This window comes from Hippocampus comes, unplaced genomic scaffold (genome assembly GCF_001891065.2).
Source record: "Hippocampus comes isolate QL1 unplaced genomic scaffold, H_comes_QL1_v1.1 scaffold156, whole genome shotgun sequence".
In the NCBI taxonomy this organism is placed as follows: domain Eukaryota; kingdom Metazoa; phylum Chordata; class Actinopteri; order Syngnathiformes; family Syngnathidae; genus Hippocampus; species Hippocampus comes.
In genome coordinates, this window is record NW_017805744.1 from 1291647 (window position 1) to 1313313 (window position 21667).

General features: G+C 40.1%; 2 protein-coding genes across 3 annotated transcripts; one reads left to right on the forward strand and one right to left on the reverse strand.

Moving 5' to 3' along the window:
• Positions 1–5567: 5567 nt before the first annotated feature.
• LOC109524489 (uncharacterized) lies at positions 5568–10591 on the reverse strand. Of its 2 annotated transcripts, XR_002169971.1 has the most exons (6): positions 10300–10591; positions 10052–10222; positions 9890–9989; positions 9140–9270; positions 8130–8773; positions 5568–6643 (listed from the first exon to the last, which is right to left on the reverse strand). XR_002169971.1 is itself a non-coding variant. In XM_019884425.1 (5 exons), the coding sequence occupies exons 1-5, from the start codon at positions 10345–10347 to the stop codon at positions 8501–8503; spliced, it is 723 nt and encodes a 240-aa protein (XP_019739984.1). In that variant the 5' UTR covers positions 10348–10591; the 3' UTR covers positions 8060–8500. The 2 variants fall into 2 exon arrangements, 1 of the variants encoding a protein (XP_019739984.1); XM_019884425.1 differs by lacking the exon at positions 5568–6643 and having other exon boundaries at positions 8060–8773.
• A 2042-nt stretch (positions 10592–12633) lies between these two features.
• polr2g (RNA polymerase II subunit G) lies at positions 12634–21188 on the forward strand. The gene is made up of 8 exons (XM_019884239.1): positions 12634–12913; positions 13109–13218; positions 16718–16877; positions 18586–18636; positions 18721–18786; positions 20436–20507; positions 20621–20654; positions 20777–21188. Exons 1-8 carry the CDS (start codon positions 12851–12853, stop codon positions 20788–20790), a joined length of 570 nt encoding a protein of 189 aa, XP_019739798.1. The 5' UTR covers positions 12634–12850; the 3' UTR covers positions 20791–21188.
• Positions 21189–21667: the final 479 nt, after the last annotated feature.

A 21667-nucleotide genomic window follows, 5' to 3' on the forward strand; every position in this document is an offset into this window, starting at 1 on the left:
TAACTGTCGCTTTTTAGATCTTTGCAGGGATAATCAATGAGAGGGGAACAGAGTAAATTTCCATCTGGAGGTTGATAATTTTACCTCAACTCAGCTTTATTTCTGTGAGTAACCTGATGGCAAAGTGCGAGAATTTGCAATGCTTCCCTAAATGCAGACATCGCTATCCTGAAATAACGAAAAATTGAAAGGCAGACCGTTTTGAAGATTCGTGTATTCAGCAAACAAATAAGCATGAAGCATGTTTCAATACATGAATATGACGAACCACATTAACTCTAGTGAGCCTGGCTATTTTTGAAATGCCAGGAAAAAGAACCTCTCAAAAAATTCAACATGCTACATTATATATGAGAAAAAGTGATGTGCCACCTTATTTGCACACAGTTTGCTTCTTTTGGATGGTATTAAAAAAAGTCTCTAATTTGAATTCAGTCAGATTGCATAAAACCAAAATGGGAACAACAGAGAAAATAAAACAGACCTCAAAGAATATCAGACAAATAATGTGCAGCGTGGACTTTTTTTTTTTTTAAATTTGAACTCCCAAATAAGATGGGGTTTCTGATAGCACGCCAAAAATGTACTTTGTATCTCAGCTTTTATATTGTTGGAGAAGATAAGAATACTCGATCTGATTTTTAAATGGAATAGATTATTTGCTGCAGTTCTAATTGCTGATTTTTGTGTATGTATAGTGTCACGATCAAAATAAAACAGTTTTAATTGAACACAGACATTGTATGAGGCTTTAATCAAACAGCAAATAACACACTTATATTACAGATTAGTAATCAATGATAACTAACAATATAATTTGTGTCAACATGCGATATCTGTTTTGTTAAATTCTCAGTTAAACGAGAGAACGATTGGATTGGAGGATCAACCAATACATCAGGCTGAAGCTTATCAGAAAACAGCAAATACCAGACAGACTGAAGGTTGTGTTAAGAGTCTCAGAGTAAAATCTTCATATTGAGGCAATCACTTTGAGTCACAGTAAATGAATGCTGACGTGAGTGAATCCAATGAATCACATCACACATAAGCACAGCGCAAATGTTTATAATGATTCGCAATGTACTTTGTCATCGACCCCATCCTTGTTTTTGCCTCAGGTCACCTAATTGTCCATTGACTTTGTCAACCCCTCCCCCAACTGGAACTGGGGCGTAGAGTTCCACTGATAACTTGGAAGCAAATGCAAACTGGATGCAATTTCCACCTGATTTAATGTCCCTTTGTTTTTATACACAGATGTGGAACATAAGAACAGGAATACATTAAGTCATTGTGCAGTCCTGCTCTGGAACACTGCGTTCTGTGAGTTCAGGCCTGTGACCTATATGGACAAGTGTCAGAACCCATCAGGTTTTTATGCCTTTCTTCCCAGTACATTTAAATTATTCATCTTTTCATGACATTTTGGAGAACTCCATGCTTCCAACTTGTGTGTGTGTGGGGGGGGGACAAAGACAACGAAGCATGACGTTTTTAGTGCATGTGGAAAAACGTTGATGTTGAGAGATGTTGAGTCTCTCACATCAGTGACCTCTGACTTCACACATCCATCCATTATCTGAGTTGCTTATCCACACAAGGGTCACTGGCGTGCTAGAGCCTATCCCAACCGTCTTTGGGCAGCAGACGGGGCACACCTTGAACTCGTTGCCAGCCAATCACAAGACACACAGAGACAAACAACCATTCGCACTCACAATCACACTTCAGGGCAATCTCGAGCTTTCAGTCACCAAGCATGTTTTTTGGAATGTGGGAGGAAACTGGAGTGCCTGGAGAAAACCCACGCAGGCACGGGGATAACATGCAAACTTCACACAGGAAGGCCGGAGCTGGAATCAAATCCTCCACCTCTGCACTGTGAGGAAGACGTGTTAACCAGTCAACTGACGTGCCGCCCAACCTCACACGCGCTCTTTTTAAAGAAGATAAAACTTTCACATAGGCACTCTGCAATCTCTTTTTGAAAATCTTCCCAGAAGAGTGAAAGCCTGGCTCCCAATTTAGAAATTTATTACCCGCCCATTCCAACAACTTCTTCAAAAGTTGCTAATACACTACAGGGGGTAGACTGTGATTCTGGAATATTTTTTAATTTTCTGGAAATGAACATTTCTTATATACTGGCCTACTGTCCCCGGGGGAGGACTGCCCTCTCTTTCAGAGCAATCTGGGTTCATTTTAGGTCGGCAAGGCAGACAGTCTTGCCGAATAATTATTCCTTTAGATAAAGCTTTTCATTTGGGCCAGCTCGGAATCAGCATTACGCATTCATATGCCATATTCAGTGCAGTTTGTCTGCTTATATGAACCATATTTAAAGTTGCCTAGTATATGTAGAATTCAGTGTTGCACATACTGTAACACAGCCAAAGAATTGTTTGACACAGTTATTCCCGAAATCAATTACAGTAGTTATAAATACAGTTGTAGCATATCAATAATACGTCAATTTTTTTCTCCTACCCCATTATTTTAGAACAGATTGCAGTCACGTGGACAGTTTGACTTTAGGATTACATATTAACAAGACTTTACAGTAGATTAACGGTGCTGCAGATGTTTGTTCTGATTGTTCCAACAATTTCTGTATCCTATTGAATGAATAGGACTGTGGATCTTTGATATAATTACAGTACATAGTGTAGGCCTTACACGACACATTATGCAGCATGTGAAATATTCACTAGATTTTGTTTGTAATGCTTTTGAACATGTGCAAATGCACCATTATCTCTCCTTGTAATGTAAAGTGCTGATTTCCCATTTACAACGATTTGGCCGGTCGTTGGGCCACTCGATAATGGCACCATGCACCATGCACACCATTAACTTTATGAAATATTAACAAAGCACCAGCGAATGCCGCAAGTGTGACACTATTATTTGTGAAGATGAATCATTTCAGAAATTGTAAAAATATGCAAACAAAAAACATATGTATCACATGTGAGTATGTTCTGATAATCTGCAGTTTAATCAATTATTGCTGTGAAGCTGAGCTCATTTGTCATAAGAAACATGGCCTTTTATCACCTTCTAATTACTCAAAAACTGATAATTAAATACTAGCCTCCAGGGCCATTACACTAGACATGATAATAGATCGGCACTGAGAAAATGGATGAAGCTTTAAAACCGTGCACACATCTCTTGGAAGAACAATTCTTACAGATGGGTATCCCTCAATGTCATGAACATTGCAAGCTCCCTGAGAGGAGGCGTTTTCTCTGCTGCTCGCACCTTGAAGTGACTGAACTGCATATGTTGTTGACTTGTGTTCTTGTTTGTTTTGCGTGCCAGTCGTGAAACAGGGCATTGTGTGGTGTGACAGCATGCTAGGGTGCAATGGCGGGAAAGGGAGGCTGCGGCCGTGAGACGCCCCCCCCATAAACAGTTTCGGTGGACAAAAACACTGTCGTGCAGACTGCGCACAGCGTGGGGTGTGCGTGATAGCAGATTGTGTGTCAAATGGTCAGACGGCTGAGCTCAGTGTGAAGCTGATGTCAACGTCATGGGGTTAAAAGCTTACAAAACAAAGCTGGCGCTTTAGGAGGCATTGAAGCTTCAATCATAATTCTTGAGCAACACAACTACAGTGTAATAGAATAGACCCGCCACATACACTGTTAGGTATAGGATTGTTTTGATTATCTAAGAAACTCGCTGAAGAACATTACAGTTTTTGCTTGTTGGGTTGCTTGCTTGTTCATTTGCATTCAAAATCTCAGCCATGGATTGAGGAGCAATGGGGCAAAGTCAAAACCACGACCTTCCATTATGGCATTGACCTCTGATATCATTACTTCAAACAATGTAATGCTCTTGAAACATAAAGGAGAGCAGTGTATGGTCCAATATAATCTTGCAAACAACCTCCTCTTCCTCCAACTCTTCAAACACCTGGATCTCCTCAAATACATTTAAAACGTAGCTTTCCGAATCAATTTCTGGCTGGTTTTGTACACTTTCCATTGAGAGCCCCGTTAATGCTGTCTTCAAGTGACATCACACATCGGGTTTGTCACTCATCAAGATCTCACTTTGAGTAAAATGATTACCTTGTCGACTATAAGAAATATAAATTATTTTTTCATGCTTTATTCAATGTATTTTGTTTAATTACTTTACTCGTGACAAATATTTCATTTGGGATTTCCTAAAATTACTTCACAGTTGACCTTTAAAGATTTGAAAACAAATAATAAGCTCTTAAAAAGAACACTAAAATGTATAGAGAGCCAGTGAAGGGATGCCAGAGTAGGGATTATATGCTCCCTCTTATCAGTACCAGTCAAGAGGCGAGCAGCAGAATTCTGGACCAACTGGAGATGCTTAATGGAGGAGGATTGACTGACTGCAAAGTAAAGTGCATTACAGTAATCCAGCCGAGATGTGACAAAGGCATGAATTACTGTTTCAAAGTGCTCTTGAGAAAAAGCACTTTGCCAGTCCCATGCAATCTTCCGCTTATTCCATTCACTTCAGGAGGGGAGCGTTTGGAGTTGAGAAGCAAAACTGCTGGAAGCTGCACCTTGCCTCTCCTTACCCTGCATGTTTCCAAGACACCTATCAGGTCCTCAAGGTTAAACAGTCTCTCACTTTAGTAGTTGTCCTCTGTTGATTATTGCCCTACCATTTTGTTGTTGTTGTTGTTGTTGCTGTTTTACGGGGTGGGTCTGTTAATTTAATTGCTAAACTTTGAATTCAGTTAGTTGTATTTGTTGTGTCATCATTTATAACTCTAAGATTTCCAGACTGTTGCATTGAGGTTCGGTCTCATGGCTATGCTTGAGTGGGATACACAAATGGAAGGTCATTAAATCATATGTCATGCACCCCTCTTAAAGAACAGTATGTGCTTTGAAGAGCCATTAACTTGAATTATAGATAAGTATATAATAGCCTTGTAATTAGGAGTCCTCACATTTTGCACTTCATGTGCTATCATGTGCTGCATATACATTTTTTATGCATTCAGAATGTGTCGTTTTAGAGGCCCCTTTAATTGATGATGTCACTATAAGGAAGCAAGAACAATGTTGCATGAACACAGGTTGGTTAACCAAAGTTTAGGGGTTCGCCAGTTATTAAGGGCACATTAATAGGAACTTATTTTGGGACGCCAGTGTAAAGTGAAACTATTACTTTCTACACCGTAGTGAATTTCTGTAAATACAGCAGTATGTTGCGGGTTTTTTTTTTTATGTTTAAATTTTAATGTACCATTAATTGTAAGATGCTGTAAATATTCATCCAGTGTAAGGTCACTATCTACGGTCACTTCAAATCATCAACCACACCACTTGGCACCGTTTCAGGAGAAATTTGTGGATGTGCTTTAACCAGCACAATCTTTCAAAATCGTTGAATTGTAATTGGGCTTTCTTGTGTCCTACATTGCAATATGTCAATAAGCTGAAAGGCCTATTTGATTAATACCATCATGGCACATTGACTGCTGTCGGAATTTACTGTTTCTTTCAGTATAGCAGGACAACTTGAATGCTAATATGATGCATCACCAAATGAAAGAACACCGGTGAGGTTGGCTAGACTTTTTCACTGCACAGTATTGCCTTGGCTGAGCACAGCTCTGTTTGCATCAGTTTTATACCTCAAAATCATATACAGTGGTAAACTGCTAAAACCATACACTGAATACTTCAGTCAAATCGAGACAACAAACAGATACAATAAGAATGGGGGTGGGGGGGGGGTCGACTGACAAGGAGACAAATATCATCCAAGAGGGCAGAAATACACTTGTTTTAAATAGCACCCGATAGTACCTGAAAGTATCTGCTTTTTCCAGTGAAAAAGTACCAACAAAGCATATCGAGCCATATCAAAATGAGTAAACATCAGGAAGTGCAAAAGAGGCAATACAATATCCACCTGTCATCAATTTGCTGGGCTCAGATATAAGCTGGAACAAGTATTTTCAGAGACACAAGCAGCAAGAGGGAGTGAAATGGTATTCATATTCATGGCACACCCAAGCAAAATGAGCAAAACATCTGAGTCTGCCAAAAAGTGATCTTGCCAGTCTTCAAGGGCAAAGAAACTTTTGAGATTGTCTTGAGTCATCCACTCAATTTCCATATCAAACTAATGTGATGTGACTGTGTCGAGATTGTCTGCAATGATGCCAAATCTTTAACAATATCACAGTGTAAAAACAACCTTGTCTAATATCAATGCCATCTGCCCCAGTGTGCTGAGAGACACTGCAAATCAGGCCACAGGAAATCATTACGAAGGCGGGGGGCGGGACATACAAAACAAGACACAAATAGAACACACCCATGGACAAACAAGGAAAAAAATAGTAAAACCTTAAATCGTTCTCTCTGAGCAAATATGAGAAGGCACATGACCCGTAATCCACAGGGATGAAGTAATCTGAGTGAATGTGCATTTGGATTATCAATCCGGAACCCTCTAATCTGAAACAAGTGCTTGTGGAAGAGTCACCGTGTTTCTGTGGAGGGATCCAGCAGTAATCCATCGATGATCATGAGTACGAATTGTAGTTTTCCTAGTCTTTGAATTCAAAATATCAGTTGTAATGTAACCCAACATGTTTCTGCAAGCCACTGAGTCATTTTTGATCCTTCTGGAAAACAATTTGACAAGAACTTGATGTGCAGGGAATTTTTTTCTCCTAGACTTAAATTATCCTCAGAAGAGGATAGTTCGAGCATGGTTTTTTTTATCCCCTCCTTCCCTAGTGTTTACTTTTCTCATCTAAGATCTCGGGGCGCTGTACTTACGGCGATTACCGACAGGCCCTTCGCACTGTATCCCATGTTCGTCTTTGTTTTTCATGTTTCTTGTGCAAAGCGTGCCTGTTAAGTCCAATTACCCCATGGGGATGAATAAAGTTTTCTGAATCTGAATCTGAAGAACATTTGATGAAATAATGATGCCCGAAAAATTCATAGTACAGTTTCCAGAATATTTCTGATGACAACTTCATAACATAGCAAGTACATTATTTGGGATCGTATTTTAATGAAATTTATAGTGACCTTACATCAACAGGATATTAACCCCTTTGCAACCTAAAATGACAGAACCTATGAACATTCGTGTTTGTTCACTCACCTTTTACCCACAGTCTCAACTACAATAAGCCACTTTATCCTCTTCTTTATCAAGCCCCAAATTGGACTTGTTTTGATGTCAGGTTAGATGAGCCACGGGACAATTAACTACTCATATGCAATATTCCCTTATAGTTTAATGCAAAGATAAAGTTGTATGGACTCATCCATCAGTGTACAAGGCTACAGCAGGGAATGGATGAACGCTTCCATCAGAAAGCTGTTCCTCTTGTCTTCATGTGATCAATCCCATTGAGATGCATGAAGTGAAACAACCTACTTCTTCCTGTTCAATTTTTGACAGATTCCTTAAGTACACTCTCAGCAGATAGTGATGTATTGTGTAAAGTGGGCAATTCTACACACTTCATACCAATAAACATGGTTTCATGTTTGAAAGAATCTATGTTTCAAATACAGGAAATTCTGTCACAGAGGTGGAGTGGGATTTCATATCATGTATTTTTATATACATTTTTTAATTGCCATTTTGAAGAGAAAACAAAAGTACGTAAGAGTTGCTACTGTGCATCTTTAGTGGAAATACAATGTCTTGGAATAGTTTTTGCGCTTTAAAATGTTTATCACTCCAATAATGTGGCGTTCTGGTGTCATCTAGTGTTGATGAAAGAAACTACATACTGTACAGAACAGTGACAAGGACACATCTGTAGTTTATGAACAGCACATTCATTCATTTTCCAAACCGCTTTATCCTCACTAGGGTCACGGGGGGTGCTGGAGCCCATTCCAGCTGTCTTCGGGCTAGGCGGGGGACACCCTGAACCGGTTGCCAGCCAATCGCAGGGCACACAGAAACGAACAACCATTCGCGCTCACACTCACACTGAGACAATTTGGGGTGTTCAATCAGCGAGCCATGCATGTTTTTGGAATGTGGGAGGAAACTGGAGGACCCGGAGAAAACCCATGCGAGCACGCGGAGAACATGCAAAGTCCACACAGGAAGGCTGGAGCTGGAATTGAACCTGGTACCTCTGCACTGTGAAGTGGACGAGCGAACCACTCGACTACTGGGCCGCCCATGAACAGCACAGTTCCCTGGAAAAAAATCTTTCTGTTTAAAAAAAATGCATATCTACACATTTCAAATGTTTGCTCAAACCTTTGTTATCAATGTGACACATCATACCAAACAAGAAAGAGAACTACAGACTGTCTGCATAACTACATAAATAATACACAAAACATTTAATATTTTTTCATCCCAAACAATGACAGCCAAAAGTGATAATTTCACGACTGTATGACAAGTATGGATCATAGCCTTGACTGATTTACATTTAAGTGAGTAAATCATAATATTTTACCCTAAATTAAACTTGTCTGGTAAATCAATTGCTGCCCTATTTATCTTTGCTCTTGTCCCGCGGTATGCGGCCCATGTTGTAAAACTCCTTGTTTGGCCGCATGTCAGTGAGGTGGGCGAGTCGGTTAGACATGGCGAAGAAGGCCGCGATGGCAGCGATATCCCAGGCGTCCTCGGTGTCAAAGCCCACTTCCTCTAAGGACTTGAAGTGCTGCTCAGTGATGGTGTCTGCGCGGCACACGGCCATGGCAAAGTCCAACATGGCTCGTTCTCGTGGTTGGAGCTCTGCATTCTCATAGTTGACCACCACCTCGGGGAGAAGTCAGAAGGAGCTCATGAAGATATTCTCATGCGAGCTAACACCAGCGGCAAACTAATTTTTGAGTGAAACATGCCATATAATAATGTAAAATAAAATGCGTAAATATGTACAATGACAGTGACAATGAAATGGATAATTATATTCCTGCTTCTAACACATCCTAAAAGAAACAAATTTTGACAGAGCTGAAAAGAGAAGTATGTACAGCACCGTCTCTGACTCTGCCCCATAGATAGTGCAGTTTATTCAATTGTCTGTTTTTGTGAAACGTAATATAAAAATGGATGCGACTTAAAAACTTAAATGTCAATTAGCATAAACAATAGAAAATAATCGGTTTGTCACAGGTGCTACCTGGTCTGAGAGGGTAGTGTTCTTTGAGTAGATGCGGTGAAGTGCACTGTGGGAAACCACACAGTAAAGACACTTATTATGGATGCTGGTGGCCACCACAATTAGCTCACGATCTGCCTTGGTTAGTCCACCTGGAAGCCAAAAGAATCTCATTTGAATACTGATCAATACAAAATGTTATTACATGAGAATCATCAGGTTGTAATTCAGAGATATAGAAGGTCAAAATACTTTATTTTCCCCTTTCTGATTGGGTACATTGTAATTAATATTGAGTTTTGGGTATATATTCGGGACAGCATGGTGGACTACTGGTTAGCGCGTCTGTCTCACGGTGCAGAGGTCATGGTTTTGATGATATAGCATGGTAGGTTCATTGAACACTGTAAATTGTCCCTAGGTGCGATTGTGAGTGCGAATCTTTGTTTGTCTACGTGCGCCCTGCGATTGGCTAGCAACCACTTCAGAGTGTACCAAGACTACTTCCCAAAGACAACTGTGATAGGCTTTAGCACCCCCGCGACCCTCGTAAGGATAAAGTGGTTCCGATCATAGATGAATGGTTCATATATATATTTGTTGCCCACAGAAAGGTTTGTACAGTATATAAGTTTATTAAGTTAGTAAATTATTTGTGTACAAGACAAAGACAATTTTGCGTGTGTCCAAAGCATGCCATACCGCCATATACTGTACTATATATTCAGTGTCCTGCATGTTCTTTAACACAAGAAAGAGAAGTAAACACACCTGTCTCCTTGCTCATGAGTTCATTGTAGTAAGAGAAGAAGGCTCGAAACTCTGCGGGTCTGTGAGAGAGGACTTTGAAGACGTTTGGTAAGAAACCTCCCTATAAACAAATGCGTTATAGTCATTATATTGCAATTATAACGCGAGGCGCTTTTTATCTACCTTGGACTCTACTTCCTCCATAAGTTCCACGATGTCGTATGGCAAGTCTTTCTTGTAAGGAATTGGATAGCGGCTGATTCTTTCCGGAGGATCACTGGAGAAAGGTCTTGCCCCGGCGGCAGTCTCCGGCACTCGTTTGCTCTTCATCAGACAGGCCAACCGCGAAGATTTCTGGACGCAATCAAGTACGGTTACAAGATAACACGGAAATATTAAACGTAGAGCGAATCATTTGACTCACAACTTACAATGTGAGTGGCAACCAGAAAGACCCTCCGGACAAACATACTAGCCATGAGATCCCGTTTTTATTTCTACGTATCAAATAGAAGAAGGAGGGTTGACAAAGACAGCTACGTTTTCGAAAGCAACTTTCCAGTCTATCGCTACTCGATAATTTCAGTATATAAATATTGATTTATCAGTGAAGATCGATGCAATATCCCTGTCATTCCATAACTTGTTTTCAATTTTTTTCAAGAGTCAATCTACCCAATCGCAGTGCCGTGTTATGGGTACGCCTGCCGTTTCACACTTCCTTGTCACACAAAGGGGCGGTCTATGAAAAACATAAGGGCGGTCTAAACGTTTACTTTATTTAAATGTGCGTGAAACATTGTTTTTTTTTCTTCTCTGTGTTGTACACAATTTTCCAGTATGTTAATTTCATGTAAATGGTTTACTGTTCTGTACTTCCCTTCATGAAGGATTTTTTTGGTAGGGGGTGGGAGGTCGGTCTAGCCGTGCATCATTTTCATGTTTTGCAATGTATTTATTTGAGGTACAATGTGCAGAATCTGTGCCATCCAGTGGTGAACTTGGTGGTACCTACTGTGCACGAATAAAATGCAACGACCTAAGTTCGAAGCGCGTGTATTTTGAAGCACGCGCACGACGGTGCCCGGAGTGCCCACACATAGCAAGCCGACGACTTATTCTTCAGCAAAGCTGAAACGAAATGTCATCCCAAAACCCCTCTACAAATATGGTGTCCCATAAGTCTGCATACATTGGAAAAATAAACGTTTCTTGACATTTTATTTATATAATATGCTCTTTACGGATGATTTCAATTGGTTGCTCTTTATTCAAATACATTCTCTGAGTTATCTGAATTATAAAGAAATAATCGTTAGAACCATACATGTATGGAATGTACTATTTCCCCTCTGTATGGAGACTCAAGGGACACCCTGTAGTATTCCCTAAAGTGTCGGGGTAATGCATGCCATTTGTTACACATGCCATCGTCATTATATTTTGGAACTACCTTCGCTCAATTTCCCTCCTTCGAGGCGGCGAAACATGGCAGCTTCCTGTAGGGGAGGCTCGCCCTATGTTATATAATTCGCGATTATTTCACCTGCAATTACATTAAAAATACTTGATGTGATAGAACATTTTTTTCCATTACTTGAAATTAATAGTGGATTTTGAGGTAAGACAAGGATGTCCATGCTCTCCTTTATTATTTATTTCGGAATCAGAGCTGTTAGATATTTTTCTGAATATTAGTCCTGATATTGAGCCTTTAATTGTATGGTGTAATCATCTGAAAATAATGCAAATAGTTAATGATATTATAATATTTCTCACGAGCAGAAAATATTCCATTGGCAATGAATAAAATAGGTGCGTTTTCTAAAGAATCTGGATTATACTGAGTTGATGTTGAAACATGATCATCATCTAATAAATTTTTATGGAACACCAATACACGATGAGGTGAATTATTTCGGTGTGACCAGAACAAAGGATTATAAAATAAGAGTAATTCGAGCAATACCCCAAGCTATGTTAAGCATGGTAAAAGGAATGTTGCTTTATCAAACAAGAATATATACGATTATTTCAATCGTTATAGATGAAGTTAATTTGGTAGATTAGAAATGTATTAAGAAATCCTTAGCCTCGCATCAAAAATGTTTTATTGTCTATGAAAAGGAAGAATCTGTTAAAATAATATATTTAAAAAATTGGGTTGTGCTCTCGAACTTGCTGCGGTGCAGATGTCTTAATAAAACTGCATTCAAAGGATTCCATCTCTCCTTTTGCCGTTCGTAAAGTAGCGCTATCCACAAAAAACAACGAAGCCCTCAACTAATAAAAGTATCAGGGACATCGATGATACTTAAAACAAAACAGGACGTTATAATATATGATGTTTCATTTTCTGAATAGACTTTTCTAAACCTCTTTTTTTCTCACTATCTTTCTTTCCTTGTCTTTTTTGTTTTGTTTTATATTAGACAGCATAGTTGTTTGTTTGGTTGTTCGTTATTTTGCTTGTGTGCCCAATTTGTAATTCTAATGTTTTATGGGAAAACGGTGCTCTGTTGGTAAATAGGAAAAAAACGTAGACTGAATTTACGTCTTTCTCTGTTGCTTAACGGTCGTCGTTGATATTTTGCGACAGCTGTGACTGTTTGCATTTCAGAACTATGTATTTCCGGGTCATTTTGGTCTTCCGACCGCTAGGGGTCAATCAAATCTATACTTTCAGTTTTAACATGTAGTACAATTGATCAAAAATATCATATTTGTGGCCCTAAACGCACTGCAGAAAAAATGTCTAATTTTTATTTTGGTCGGATACAAAATTGTTATTTCTTATTATTTTTTTTTTTTGCTTGATCTGTTGTTACAGTAAACGAGTTTATTCTGAGACATTTTACCACCTGAAAGGCAAAATGCGGGGGGAAGGAAAAACGAACCCCCTCATAGTCGACGGTTGTTAAAACATAGTGACGGGTATTGTATACTTTTCCAAGCGACAGGGTAAACCATCTTAGGCCATTTATGCAACTAAAATACGTTAATCGAGAACAGATTGAACACAAAAAGGAAGAAATGTTTTACCATGTAAGTGTGGGTCTTATTCTCTTCACGGTATTTTGGCAGTTTTAATGACTCATAATGGGTGCCCTTTGTGCTCCATAGCTCCGAGTACGAAAAATCAAGTGAATCCGCATTATTTTGAATTTTAGTGACAAAGTGCTCTACAGCAAGCCAAAGTCAAATTTGACTCATATTCATGCTGCCCTTTTATGTTTACAGATATCTTTGGAACATGAAATTTTACTTCACCCCAGGTATTTTGGTCCCAATCTCTTAAATACCGTGAAGCAGAAGCTTTTTACCGAAGTGGAGGGCACTTGTACCGGAAAGTAAGTGTTTTTCGTGTATTAAACATGTAAAAAGGGACAGACCACGTTGGGACGCTGGGGCCTAATATGGGTCCTGCGCGTTTGAATTTTGCGGTGCAAAAAGGTTAACAGGACCCCCAACACACACACACACACACACCCTCATGTGTCCCTCATATCATTTAGACGCTGTGCAGTTCTTCACGACAGAAAACTGCACAACGTTCTTAAACAAAATGTTACCTTTACCAACTCAGCATTCATGTTTTGGGTGCAATTCCATAAGTCAGTGGTAGTACAAACAGGAAGAAAACTACATTTTGAATAGGGATGGGTATTTGATTAATTTCCTTTGCTATTTGTGGGTAAATTAGTTTATATATATATATATTATGTATGTATGTATGTATGTATGTATGTATGTATGTGCACACATACACACCGCACTGCTTATCGTCACAGTGGTTGTGGGGGAGCTGGAGCCTATACTGCATAACTTAGCGCAGTATTGCTGCCCATCTTTAAAACTCATGTCAAACCTTATTTGTATTCTTTGGCATTTGACTCGGCATGACTACTGAGACTTGACCTTGGTTTTACAGTTTTTGTGTTTTCTACTGTCTTTGTTATTGTTTTGTTGTTGTATATATGATATTTGCTCCATGTACAGCACTTTGTATCCAGCGATGGTTGTTTTAAAGTTCTCTATGAATACCGTTGAGTTGAGGGGTGTCAAATTCATTTTTTGTCGCGGGCCACTTTAAAGTTAAGTTTTCCCTCGGAGGGCCGTTATGAAAGTGAAACCAAATAAACGTTTAATCCTCTCATTGTATCATTACTTATACACAACAAATTGGTGGCTTACTAGTTTTGAAATCACTCAAGTCAACTATATACAGTAGTTTGTTCAAGTAAGTGTAAACAGGCTAACAAAATTATCACAAGATATCAATGTTAGTTATTACTCCTAACAATTTGACATTTCGATACAGATTTTAGCAAGGATCATGGAAGTTGACATACATGATTTGCTTTCACGGGGCACATAAAATTCGGTGGTGGGCGAGATCTGGCTCCCAGGCCTTGAGTTTGACACCTGTGACTTAAAGGGAGAGGTCAGTTCACCCTGGACTGGTTTACAGGTGATCACAGAGTCACCCCCACCTCAGTTTATCAACTAAGAAACATGTTTTTTGAAAGTGGAGAAAACCCAACCCATGTAAGCACAATGATAAAATACAAACTGCACACAGAAAGACCCGAACCGAAAGTTGAACTCCATACCTTAAATCTTTGAGAAAAACATGCTAACCAATTGTCTACTGTGCTACCCAAAATTTAAAAAAACATTTTCATTCTTTAAAATAAAAATATGAATACCTTTATAGAAATATGAATTTAAAAATGACAGCACTGTGGACTAGTGGTTATCATGTCTTCCTCAAAGAACTGGCGTTTGGCTTTCAACTCTTTGCTCTGCATTAGTTTGTGGCGTTTGCATGTGCTTGTTTGGGTATTCTCCGGGTACGCTAACTTCCTCTCACGTTTCAAAAACACGTTATGTTAACTGAAATCTTTACTGAATTGTCCATGCAAATTAAGAATGTGATTGGCTGGCGACCATTCTGGGCTGGTCGCCTGTCAATCATAGAGCACATGCAGGAAAAACAATCTTCCCCAAAGTTGTCTGGGTTAGGCTCCTCACCCACTACCCTCATGAAAGCAAAACAAATATATTACTGACTCATAGAAAAAAACATTAATCGCGCCAATAATTTCGGGGAAGCCAGAAACAATATAAAAGCCGTATTTTGAATTGAATTGAATACAACCTTATTGTCAAATGTGCACAGATGAAATTTCTTCCCTCTCAACATAAAACAAGAGGAGCCGCTGCGGGGCGCCGCCATCAAAAGAAAAGTTAACAAAAAAATGACAAAATAATATGACAAAACATGAGACACAATCGTGCAATCTTAACCACTTTCCTGCATACACTTGTTGTCTGAAGCAGTTATAGATGAAAGAGGAGCAAATCAAAGTGTCCTTTTCACCAGTGGATCAAAGACATCATGCTGCAATGTGCACACATCTGCTACAAGCTAAGCTTGAAAGCAACAGGAAGCTGTAGCATCCATTAGCGAAAAAGAGAGATTGGCTCTCTTCTCCTGTCCCATGTAAATCCGCTTCAATTCCAAGCCGCGACTCCCAGTTCCACATACGCATCGGCGCTCTGCGCTGACGCTCCTTTCTTCTCATCGTCGGCTCCTCAATCCATGCATCCATCCAGCCACAGACTGTCCATCAGCACCGACCTTTTCGCTGAACAAAGCGGGGCTGTGAAAATGCTGCCTACTTCAGGCGCAAGACACAAGCGCCCCGGGAATGTCCAGCAACGACAGTCAAATGGCGCTGACATTCCTCCCAATAAAAAAAAATCAGTGCTGGTACGCGTGTGCTGCCGAGAAGGCGCAACCACCAAGCATAGATTCTTCTTTGACAAATGTCGTGGCCAAAAATGCTGAAAACAGTCCACATCAGGTCCACACGATGTAACAACAACACCATGTGACAAAACAAAGACAAAAACAACAAAAAAAAAACGCATGGCTCTTGAAGAGCACTTGCCGACAACTGCCTATTCGGGCGCCATCTTGGGGAAAAAAAAAACATTGTTTGCTATAACTCATCCTAGGTGTGTAGCAATTGTCAAGTGTGTGCCCACCCTGCAAAGTATCGTTTAAAATTCGGAGCAGCATACCCGAAAAAAAGATTCAAGGACCAATTGTCACCATTCGCTAGAATGACCCAGACGTGCAGAAAGTCTGAGTTGAGTGGAGTTTTCATTGTTGATATGGCAACAACATGACATGACTGGCTCGAAGGAAGTTCCAAAATTGCATTGCTTCCTAGTCAATGTCACATAACCTTTTGTTAGAATTTCCAAAATGTTTACATGAGCTAAAAATAAAAAAACTCCTCCCTGTTGCTTCTCGCTTGGCTTGCACTGCTCAAGCACCACTTTGCTCCTGGTTTGCACCTGCCCTTCAGATGTGCTATTTTAAGACACAAACTCATCCAACGCAATTCGTCTCAAGTTTGATGAATCACATTGCGCATCGTATACCTCTCCCAATATTCGAAAAAGTAACTTTTTGAAATGTTTTGCAGATGACGCATTTATATCTAGTTAGCCTCTGTACTAGTTTTCATGCACAATCGACTTTGTGCCCATTTTTGCACACGTAACCCTTCAGTTGATCACATGCAACACGTCCATCAACAGCACGGTCATTCTGTAAGCACAAACACGCAATTTAGCACCTTTTATTTGAAATCTTTGTCACTCTTATTTTGCATTCATTGCTTCACGATAGCAGCAATCAGTGCTTTGCATAACATACTTGGACGTACTTGTCTCCAGTCAGACAGTCGCAAGACAATTGAATATGAACTGCTTCAGCTCCATAATAATGCCTCTACACTAATAAAGGACCCTTTACTGATACTTTTCTTTCAGGTATGGTTTTGTCATCGCAGTCACTACCATAGACAACATCGGGGCAGGAGTGATCCAGCCCGGCAGAGGTTTTGTTCTGTATCCAGTCAAGTACAAGGCAATTGTGTTCCGGCCATTTAAAGGGGAGGTTGTGGATGCTGTTGTGACTCAGGTTAACAAGGTAAGATTCAAGATGTTTGTTGAGCATGTGCACAGTAAAAACACAATGGTAACAGCGGGCTATGAAATTCTTAATTTGCTAGTCTCCTTCCACCGATGCAAAAAATACAAAAGACAAACACAATTACAAATAATGCAAGATGAATAACAAATTTAAGAAAAGACCATTTAAAAAGGGCACTGTATGTGAGTTCAGTGGTGGTCGGTAGTGCAAAAATGTGAATATAAGGGTGCAAAGGTGTTGCACAGTGTTAACATCCAAAAGTGAACCACATACAAAAATTATTACAGTGTGGTTGACAGCTCTAGATTGTGATGTTATTTGTTCAGGAATTTGATGGCATGAGGGTAGTTGCTGTTTTTTAGTCTTGTTGTTTTGTTGCGACTCTTGTAGCAGCTGCCAGATGGAAGAAGTGTGAAAGTGGGAATATTAAATGGATACAAAAGTTCACCGGCATCATACATTAAAGTGTAACATTTGTTGTTGCCATCGTCCTGTCCGTAGAACAGTGGACCATCTTCACACCCTTGGAGAAGGCGTTCAACCTTGTGCCTTGCCTAGTATGGGGTATCGAACCCTCTCATACGGGCTGTTCATGCACCTTATGATCGGTGTCATTTTGGTCCATGTTGCTGGCAGTAAGTCGGATTTGTTTCCAGTGAAGGTTGGCCCTTTGTCACTGATTTTCTAGGCGCACCCAAGGCAGAGAGAGAGGGAGGGAGGGAGAGGGAGCCCTATTTGGTGGCCTCAGTATTGCACATTCAAAGCAGAGCGTAAAGTGGTTGGGATGAAAATCAGCACCTCCAAATCTGAGACCATGGTCCTCAGTCGGAAAGGGCTGCAATGCCCTTTCCAGGGCATGAGATCCTGCCCCAAGTCGAGGAGTTCAAGTATCTTGGGTTCTTGTCCACAAGTGAGGGGAGGATATAGATTGGCAGGCAGTGTAGCATCTGCTCTGATGGAGACTCTGTGTCGGTTTGTTGTGGTCAAGAAGAAGCTGAGCCGAGAGGTGAAGCGCTGAATTTACTTGTAGATCTACCTTCCCACCCTCAACGACAGTCAGAAGCTGTGAGTTGTGACCAAAAGAACAAGATCCTGGACAAAAGTGGCTCTTCGTTAGACATAGCGTGAGAAGCTCAGTCATTTGGGAGGAGCTCTGAGTACAGTCCCTGCTCTTCCGCATCGAGAGGAGCCTGATGAGGTGGCTCATGCATCTGATCAGAATGTCTCCTGGATGCCTCCCTGAGGCGTGAGGTGTTCAGGGCACATCCCACTGGGAGGAGGCCCGGGGATGACTCGGGACAAGCTATAGACACAATAGCCCCGTTCACACGGCAACGTTTGATCCGCAGCTTATGTCTCCCTGATGGCCTGAAAACGCCTTCGGATCCCTCCGGAAGACCTGGACAAAATGGCTCCACAGAAGAATGCCTGGGCTTTTCTGTTGAAGCCGCTACTCCCGCAACCCTACCCCTGATAAGCGCAAGAAAATGGATGGAAGTTGTCACAACATATCCCTCTGCAATTAACTGTGCTTCATGCTCATTATACAAAGCTGGATATGTAGTGTTCGGGGTTTATGTTTTCTAATGAATTGGTTTGTTGAAAAAATGTTGACATGGTGTTTTGCACGCTGTTTGTACATGTCACATGCTCGGGTTTAGCTTCTCTTAGTCATGTGTAATGTGTTTTTTTTCTGGTTTTGCAGGTTGGTTTGTTCACAGAAATTGGGCCCATGTCATGTTTCATCTCCCGTCATGTGAGTCAGCTTTCACTTCTACTTGCCGCCTTCTGCCCACCGAACATTGTCCCATCCACTCTTAACAGATGTTTCTTTTTGCAGTCCATCCCCTCAGAAATGGAGTTTGACCCAAACTCTAACCCACCATGCTATAAGACAGTTGATGAGGTAAAATATATGTTGTATGTTTTGTGATGAAGTCAAAACACGGGTATATGGCCAAACTTTGTTCACATTCCCAGTGGTGCGAGGAAACAGCGACATTTTTTTAACAGTTCGTATGTATGTATTTATGTAGGTAATTTTGAGGGGGGGGGGAGTGTTAAAAAAACAACCAAAGTACTGGGGTTGCTTGCCAAAGTGTGCTCACACTCACACCTGGATGTGGCTGTTTTCCGAATTAACCTATCACATTCAAATGCATGCTAAATGGGAATCAGCACACACAGCGAAACCAAGTTTGAACTTTTGGGGTTTAATTCCAAAAAGTAGTTTGGCGCAAAAACAACAATGCTCATCACCAAAAGAACACCGTACTTACAGAAAAGCATGGTGGTGGCAGCATCATTCCGCGGTGCTCTTTTTTTCAGGGGGAACTGAGACCATCAATAAAGTAGATGGAATTATGAAGAGATTGAAATAGCAGTCAGTGTTAGTACAGAACCTTCAGGGTTGTACTAGAAAGCAAAACAACCCTATATGTCAGGAATAGCCTACTACGCCTACGCTTATAATGGTGGCAGGTGTGTGCTGACTATCATTTAACATGAGTTTGCATGTGATCGGTCAATTCTGAACTCCAGAAATGTCAACAATCTGCCCTGATGACCTCAGTATTTTCTTGGGCCTCCGTTTGTCATGTCCTCCCCATGCCTGTGTGGGTTTTCTCCAGGTACTCCTGTTTCCTCTCACATTCCAAAAACATGCATGGCAGATTAATGAATACTATAAATTGTACCTTGGTGTGACTGACTGACTGTGTCTGAATGGTTGTTTGCCTATCTGTGCCCTGTGGTTGGCTTGCAACCAGTTCAGGGTGTACCCTGCATACTTGACTGGTACTCGTAAGAGGGAGCACGAAACTCCAACTCTGGCATCCCGTCACTGGCTCCCTATACATTTTAGAGTTCTTTTAAAGATCCTATTATTTATTTTCAAATCTTGAAATGGCCTCACCCCACCTTGCCTCTCTGAGCTCCTCCGCCCCTGCACACCTGCCCGATGCTGCCCCTGCCACACTGCCTCAGGTCTGCGGACCAGACACTATTAGAGGTACCAAGAACTAAGCGAAGGCTCAGAGGGGATCAAGCCTTTTCCGTTGCTGGTCCCTCTCTTTGGAATGATCTCCCACTGAACGTTCGGCAAGCCCCCTCACCGTCGGATTTTTAAAACTCATCTTAAAACAAATATTTATTCTTTGACTATTGACATAGCATGAGTTTTACTTTTGTTGTGCTTTCTACTGTGTTTGTTAATTTATTGTTTTATTGTTTGTTGTTGTATGAATTATTTTTGCTCCATGTACAGCACTTTGTATATCGCCGTGGCTGTTTTAAAATGCTCTATAAATACAGTTTAGTTGAGAAGTTGTCTTTATTTTTTTTTCATCCTATTTTGTGCTTGCATGTGAAATTTTTCTCTAATTTTCATGATGGGCATATCATTTGTCAAGGGAAAATAAATTCAGGAGTCAAAGAAAACCACTTGTTTTGGTATAACCACTCCCAAATTATACCATGTCTATTTTCAATTTAGGAATCTCTCAGTCAAGTATCCAAGCTATTTGTATTTATATCCACTTTTTGTTTGTTTTCAAGGACATTGTGATCCAGCAAGATGATGAGATCAGGTTAAAGATTGTAGGAACACGAGTCGACAAAAATGATATCGTACGTATTATTATAATTACTATTTATTTATGAAAGATTGCAGGGTATACCATGCCATGCTTTATCTGGAAGTTTGTACAAAATCACTAAGAAAAAAAATGCCTGTTTTTCAGTTTGCCATTGGATCTCTGATGGATGACTATCTAGGTGAGTCTTTCCACATTGTCAGGCGGTGTCAGATTTTAATAGAATCCATAAATTACAGTGAATATGGACTACATATATTTCAATTATTGGACGTGAACAAGTTTCTTGTTTCTTTTTTTTAGGTCTTGTGAGCTGACCTGTTGGAGGAGGCAACATTTGTGTAGTCTCAATGCACTCTCTGACTCTGTTTTATAAGGGGTGATTAAGGCTATTTTTTTTTTGTAGAAATGTGATAACTATGGTCTTATGTTATTGGCAATCCACATCTATTCCCGTCATCACTGTGATGAGTCACTTTATTTTTAGTTTTCAGTGTTTTTTTAAGTGGTCATATGAACCGCTTATTGAAATTATTTTTAGTTTTTATTTTGTATTAGTTTTATATAATTAACAAGGTTTACTCATGTTATTGGCAACCTCTATTTCTGTCATCACTGTTATGTCACTTCGTTTTTAGTTTTCAGGTATATCTGTTTTTCCACAGTCATAGTTTGTAAAATGACCCAAAGGCCATAATAAAACAATTTTGCTTTATGTGTGGATCTTGTTTTCACTATAATGCCCTGAGCACATTCCACTTTGTTTTTTTTTTTCAAATATGATATACCGGTACTCTATAAATTATTGTATGTTACACTTTAATACTTAGATGGTGAGTTTGACTGGGCATCGTTAAGCCACAACTCAACGTTATAAAATGTAATTCTGACTCTTCTGATGTTGGAGTGCCTGAGGATTTCTTCTTATTTGTGTACGGCATTTTTTGTGAGGCCCGGGATATTGAGGACAGACCTGAGAGAGTGTCCGGTGGCTCATAATCTCTGTTAGAGTTTGTCCAAAAAGTGCCTCATAATCCCACCGTGTGGAAATTCGTCCATACCAAAATCATCTCAGAATTCGTCTGTGGAGGGATGGTTTTGGACTGCTTCACAGAATTATGGAACAGAAACAGTACATCCTCAAGCATATTAATTCAAAATGTCTTCAAATGGAAAAATGAAGACTAATTCTGG